The 6,356-nt window shown below is 52.6% G+C and overlaps 1 protein-coding gene across 1 annotated transcript; it reads left to right on the forward strand.

Moving 5' to 3' along the window:
• The first annotated feature begins 2,457 nt into the window (after positions 1-2,457).
• Positions 2,458-6,356, forward strand: AQP10 (aquaporin 10). The gene is made up of 6 exons (XM_012476248.2): positions 2,458-2,616; positions 2,999-3,125; positions 4,023-4,160; positions 4,282-4,400; positions 4,630-4,847; positions 5,319-6,356. Exons 1-6 carry the CDS (start codon positions 2,512-2,514, stop codon positions 5,515-5,517), a joined length of 906 nt encoding a protein of 301 aa, XP_012331671.1. The 5' UTR covers positions 2,458-2,511; the 3' UTR covers positions 5,518-6,356.

The following is a 6,356-nucleotide window of genomic DNA, read 5'->3' on the forward strand; positions in this document are numbered from 1 at the left end:
GGAGGCTGAGGCGCAAGAATTGCTTGAACCCAGGAGATGGAGGTTGCAGTGAGCCAAGATTGTGCCACTGCACGCCAGCCTGGGCAACAGAGCTGTGTCCCCATCCAAGTCTCATCTTGAATTCCTACGTGTTGTGGGAGGGACCTGGTGGGAGGTAATTAAATCATGGGGGCAGGTCTTTCCCGTGCTGTTCTTGTGATAGTGAATAAGTCTCGCGAGATCTGATGGTTTGGTTTTTTGGTTTCTTCTTGTTGCCCAGGCTGGAGTGCAATGGGGCCAACTCGACTCACTAGAACCTCTGCCTCCTGGGTTCAAGAGATTCTCCTGCCTTAGCCTCCCAAGTAGCTGGGACTACAGGTGCCTGCCACCACGCCTGGCTATTTTTTTTTTTTTTCTTTTCTTTTTTGTTTTGAGATGAAGTCTCTCTCTGTCGCCCAGGCTGGAGTGCAGTGGCCTGATCTTGGCTCACTGCAACCTCTGCCTTCCAAATTCAAGTGATTCTCCTGCCTCAGCCTCCCGAGTAGCTGGGATTACAGGTGTATACCATCACGCCTGGCTAATTTTTGTATGTTTAGTAGAGATGGGGTTTCACCATGTTTGTCAGGCTGGTCTCAAATTCCTGACCTTGTGACCCGCCTACCTCGGCCTCACAAAGTGCTGGGATTACAGGCGTGAGCCTCTGTGCCTGGCTGACAGTTTTAATAATTGCATTACTAAAGCATGCTAGAGACTATCCATCCTCTACCTACCACCACGCCATAGTCCTTACTGCCAGCCAGGAGAATGATCTATCATACAAATCCCATTTTAGAGAATGTTCACTAGGACCTCTCTTGAAGCATCTCCCTGAAAAAGAGTAAAATGAAGACATATATAAACAGGGTTTATTGGTGAGTGCTGTCACTCTGGAGAAATACACATGCAAGGAAGGCAGGAAAGCAAGATTGTCAGAGGCCTGTGAACCAGAGGAACTCCATCTTGAATAGGAGCTGGGTAAAATGAGACCTACTAGGCTGCATTCCCAGAGGGTTAAGGCATTCAAAGTCACAGGATGAGTTAGGAGGTCTCACAAGATACAGGTCATAAAGACGTTGCTGATAAAACAGATCGCAGTAAAGAAGCCCACGAAAACCGAGATGGCCATGAGAGTAACCTCTGGTCGTCCTCAACTAAACTCCCACCAATGCCATGACAGTTTACAAATGCCATGGCAATGACAAGAAGTTACCCTATATGGTCTAAAAAGGGGATGTATGAATAATTCACAGCTTGTTAAGCATATCATCAAGAAACAACCATAAAAATGGGCAACCAGCAGCCCTCAGGGCAGCTCTGTCTGTGGAGTAGTCATTTTTTCACTCCTTTACATTCTTAATAAACTTGCTTTCACTTTAAATTTAAATTTAGAAGTAGATTCTTTGAATGCGTTTAATTGGAGGCTTGAGATATGAAATAGGGTGCGGTTACTTCATGCAGAGCAAGAGTGGCATGCACCCAGAGAAGGCCAGGTGGAGCTCAGCGTGAGTGTGAAGGCCTCATGTCAAGCCATGTTGGGGGACACAAAGACAGAGCATTCTCTCACCTATGTGACTCTGCATTAGGGAAGTACAAGCACTTGCTGTGTGGATTTCATTCTCACAGTCTGTGGTCTTTAGTCTCGTCTCTCCAGATGCCTATTGAGTTCTTCAAGCATCCAAATGGTTTGAGGAAAGGCTTCAGGTTCTAAATGAAAGGCTTTGTGGGCTACCAGATGGAAAGTCAGAAGATCTGGATTTGAATTCACTCAGCCATGAAATAATTGTGTGCCCTTGGGCCGGGCAAAGTGGCTCACACTTGTAATCCCAGCACTTTGGGAGGCTGAGGGGGGTGAATCACTAGAGGTCAGGAGTTCGAGACCAGCCAGGCCAACATGGTGAAACCTCATCTTTACTAAAAAGTATAAAGGATGTGGTGGTGCATACCTGTAGTCCCATCTACTTGGGAGGCTGAGGCAGGAGAATCGCTTGAACTTGGGAGGTGGAGGTTGCAGTGAACTGAGATGGTGCCACTGTACTCCAGCCTGGGTGACAGAACAAGACTCTCTCTCAAAAGGGAGAAAAAAGTGTGTGATCTTGGGGAGTTCTAAGGCCCAGTAGCCTCATCTGTAGAATGGAAGCAATAGTGCTACTTTGCAGAGCTGACTTCAGGACCAAGAGATAGAACGTATACGAAGCAGGGTACTTCCTTCAATCTGTCAGGATGAGGGAGGCTAGTCCTGGGATGAATGGGGATAAAGGATAGACGAGACAGAGGTTACGCAAACTCCAGACTCTGTGCTCATAGCCTGCTCCCAGACATTCTTCTGTTATCTCTCTGTTTCCTAGCCTACACACGTGCGTAGACAGTAGCTGCTGTTCAGTAATTGAGCTAATGGTTTTAAAGTCTCCTTCTTATCTTGGCCGGGGGCAGGCAGGAGCCGTGCGGCGGCAGTGTGCCTATGCAGACAGAGGGAGAGCGAGCAGCGTTTCCACCATGGTCTTCACTCAGGCCCGGGCTGAAGTCAGGGGCCACCTCCAGATACGCAGCCTCCTGGCCCGGCAGTGCCTAGCAGAGTTTCTGGGTGTGTTTGTGCTCATGGTAGGTCGGGTAACGGGGAGGGAAGAAGGGAGGTGGGCAAAAGTTCCTGGCTCCTTCTGGCTTCCTCATCTCTTTCTCTTGGTGCCCCCTCGTGCCACCTCCCAATCGCTTTGGTGTTCATCCTCTCATCTCTGCTAACCTCCTTTTCTCTTCTACTTCATCTTTCTTGTTCTTGTCACTTTTCTTCTTTTCTTCCCACATTCTTTCCGTTTCTTCTTCCTCCACTGTCCCCATTTCTTTTCCCTTCCTTCCTTCTGCTTTTCTCCCTCCCGTGCTTGTCTTCCATGCCCCTTCATCTCCTCGGCTGCTCCCCTGGCCTTCCCCACCTTCTCCCTGCCGGTCTCCTGGGCTCCCTGTTCCTCATCTCCCCTCTTCTCCCCAGCTCCTCACCCAAGGAGCTGTGGCCCAGGCTGTCACCAGTGGAGAAGCCAAAGGCAACTTCTTCACCATGTTTCTGGCTGGCTCTCTGGCCGTCACGATAGCCATCTACGTGGGTGGTAATGTCTCAGGTGAGGAGGGAGGGGCCTGGTCATCGGAGCAGGTGGGATGTGCATGTGAGCATGTCTGTCTGGTGACGGTGGAAAGGCAAATCCTTCTGTGACTCATGGACATTATCTCCTTGAGCTTGACCAGTGCCCCAGACCGAGATAAGCCTTTGGCCCCACCAGCCCATCCCCTTTCTGTATCTCTCCATCCCTCTTCCTCACACGAATGCTTGGCTCCCCGAGGTAGAAATCTATGGCAGGCACAGAGGGCTATCATTTTGTGTTCCCCACCCGAAGTCCTCTGGGGGCTCATCTCTGCTCAGGCCCTCTCCTGCTTGTCCGCAGATACACAGTGCCTCGGTGTGCCTGGCTGGAGCCTTGAGACATAGTGTGTTGCTGCGGATAAAGCAGACAGACCTAGGTTCCAACCTTGGATTCACAGTATCTTCTTTTTTTTTTTGAGATGGAGTTTCACTCTGTTGCCCAGGCTGAAGTGTAGTGGTGTGATGTCTGTTCACTGCAAACTCTCCCTCCTGGGTTTAAGCAATTCTCCTCCCTCAGCGTCCCAAATAGCTGGGATTACAAGTGCCTGCCACCACACCTGGCTAATTTTTGTGTATTTAGTGGAGACGGGTTTTAACCAGCTGGCTGGGCTGGTCTCAAACTCCTGACCTCAAGTGATCCACCTGCCTCGGCCTCCCAAAGTGCTGTGATTACAGGCGTGAGCAACTGTGCCCAGCCCACAGGACTTTGATAAATTGCTTAACATCCTGGAGCCTCAACTTCCTAAGCTGTGTGATGGAAATTATACTACCTCCCTTAAGAGCTGTAGGAAGAAGCAAGAAGCGGCAGTGTTGTCTGGTGACAATGCTTGGCAGTGACACTTAATAGATGCTGTATTTCTTCTCTTGATCCTTGAAGGGGCCCACCTGAATCCAGCCTTCTCCCTGACCATGTGCCTCCTTGGACGCCTCCCCTGGGTCAAGCTCCCTATTTACATCTTGGTGCAGTTGCTGTCTGCTTTCTGTGCTTCGGGAGCCACCTATGTTCTCTACTACGGTGACAGAGGGAACAGAGGGAGCCATGCCTTGGGAGCACCTGTGGGTGGTCAGGGGTGCCTCGGAATGGTTTTGTATGAACAAGCAAAGAGGGAAATCCTGGGTGTTCCCCTCGTCCACAGATGCCCTGCAGAATTACACAGGTGGGAACCTGACAGTGACTGGCCCCAAGGAGACAGCCTCTATTTTTGCCACCTATCCTGCCCCCTATCTCTCCCTGAACAATGGCTTCCTGGATCAGGTAGGTGTGAGGGGGAGGTCTGGGGACACAACTTTTGCCCTGTTCCTCGGGACCCCAGCCCATTGTTCAGTCTCTGGGTAGAGTGTAGGTTGGGTCTTTCTTGGCGCCCCCTACCATCCCCCACTGCCTGTGTTGCACAAGGCTAGACGACACGGAGCATTTGGATGAGAGAGGGCAGATGAAGCACCTGGAAGCTGACAGGGACCCCTCTGCCTCTGTTGACTCCAAGGTTCTGGGCACCGGGATGCTGATTGTGGGGCTCTTGGCCATCCTGGACAGACGGAACAAGGGAGTCCCTGCGGGTCTGGAGCCTGTGGTGGTGGGGATGCTGGTCCTGACCATCGGGTTATCCATGGGTGCCAACTGTGGGTTTCCACTCAACCCGGCCCGGGACCTGGGCCCACGTCTCTTCACCTATGTGGCTGGCTGGGGTCCTGAAGTCTTCAGGTGGGAGAGACCCTCCTCTGGTGCTGGCCTCCACTCACCTTCCTCTTCTAAGGGCTCTGTCCCTGGGTCCCCAAAGTCTGTCTTTAAATAGCTCTCTTGGCCTCTTAGAACAACGTTCTTTCTCCAAGTCACATGCTCCCTCTTTCTCCCTTGCTTCCCTCCCCACTTTTCACTGAAACAGTAAGATTTAGAGGTTGTGTTCTTAAGCATGCCATATTACCTCTGTGCACATTAGCGACTTCATCAGCAAAATTAATATATTCAGATCACTCCCTAAGGCAAGAGGCTGGACAGAGCTCTCCTGGGGTTCCTCTTCTAAATACTATGCTTTGGTGCCAAGGCAATCCTCTTCCTGGTGTCTACCACTCTGGGAACAACTTCAGGGCACTCTCTTGCTACTGCCCCTGGTCCTTGGAGAGGGGGAGGCTAAGGGAGTCACTCCTGACACCTCCTATCGTCCTTCTTTTGCAGTGCTGGTAATGGCTGGTGGTGGGTGCCTGTGGTGGCCCCTATGGTGGGGGCCACCCTTGGCACAGCCACTTACCAGCTGTTGGTGGCTCTGCACCATCCTGAGGACCCAGAGCCAGTTCAGCATCTGGTGTCTGCCCAAAGTAAAGCCTCAGAGTTGGAAACTCCTGCCTCAGCTCAGATGCTGGAGTGTAAGCTATGATTAGGCCAATCCTCACTTCACTCGTGGACCCTGGAGCCAGCCACTGACCCCGCCTGGGAGCAACAGTTATTCTTCCTCCTTGTTCATGTGCCAGAACCTGGGAGGCTTCCCGTTTACCCACATGACACTCCTTATTCCTAAGAAGGATCCTGGACAGGGAGAAGTGGAGGAGGATAAGGTACCGGGACTCAGGCTTCTCATCCCCCTCCTCCCGCACAGCGGTTTTCTAACCCTCTGGGCTTCTTGGAACGTAGTTACTCGAGGTAGCCGCTAGAGGGTGCGCACCCGGACGCTGGACGGGGACGGCGGTGGGCATCTGCAGGGTGGAGGGGGCCACCATCCAGGGTAGGGCACAACCCTGGGGACTGCCCTCCACAGCCTGTCCCGACTGCCGACTCCCAGCTCTCATCGCCTCGGCGCCGCCCGCCTTCACCCTCTCGGGAAGCCTCCCGCAGCGGCTAGTTAGGGGTGGGGAGGCCGCCTCCACCTAGGGGGCGTGGTGGGGGCGGAGGGAGGGAGGGCGGCGGGGCACAGAGACAGAGAGCAAGGCGGGGAAACTGAGGCACGGCTCCTCGACATCTCGGTGCAGCGTCGTTCATTCAAGGAGAGTGAGATATAGTGAGATGAGACAGGGCGAGGAGGAAGGGTGAAGGAACGGAGGGCGGACGGCTCCGAGGAGCGAGAGTCGGGGGCTGAGGGCAACCTGGCGCCGGGGAGAATTCTGGTTGTTCACTACTTCTACAGCTCTCCCGCCGCTCCCTGCAGAGGATGCTCGTTTTGCAGAGAAGGCAGTGTTCCTCTATTCCCTTCTTCCAAATTAAAAAAAACCCTCTGAGCGA

This window comes from Aotus nancymaae, unplaced genomic scaffold, assembly GCF_030222135.1.
Source record: "Aotus nancymaae isolate 86718 unplaced genomic scaffold, 86718_ANA_hifiasm-v0.15.2.pri h1tg000108l, whole genome shotgun sequence".
NCBI lineage: Eukaryota > Metazoa > Chordata > Mammalia > Primates > Aotidae > Aotus > Aotus nancymaae.

Bases quoted from the DNA above. Each gene is read 5' to 3' on its own strand.
- AQP10 (XM_012476248.2), top strand. From the start codon at position 2,512: ATGGTCTTCACTCAGGCCCGGGCTGAAGTCAGGGGCCACCTCCAGATA. The intron at 2,617-2,998 runs GTAGGTCGGGTA...TCTTCTCCCCAG, and splicing joins TGGGTGTGTTTGTGCTCATG to CTCCTCACCCAAGGAGCTGT. The intron at 4,401-4,629 runs GTAGGTGTGAGG...GTTGACTCCAAG, and splicing joins ACAATGGCTTCCTGGATCAG to GTTCTGGGCACCGGGATGCT.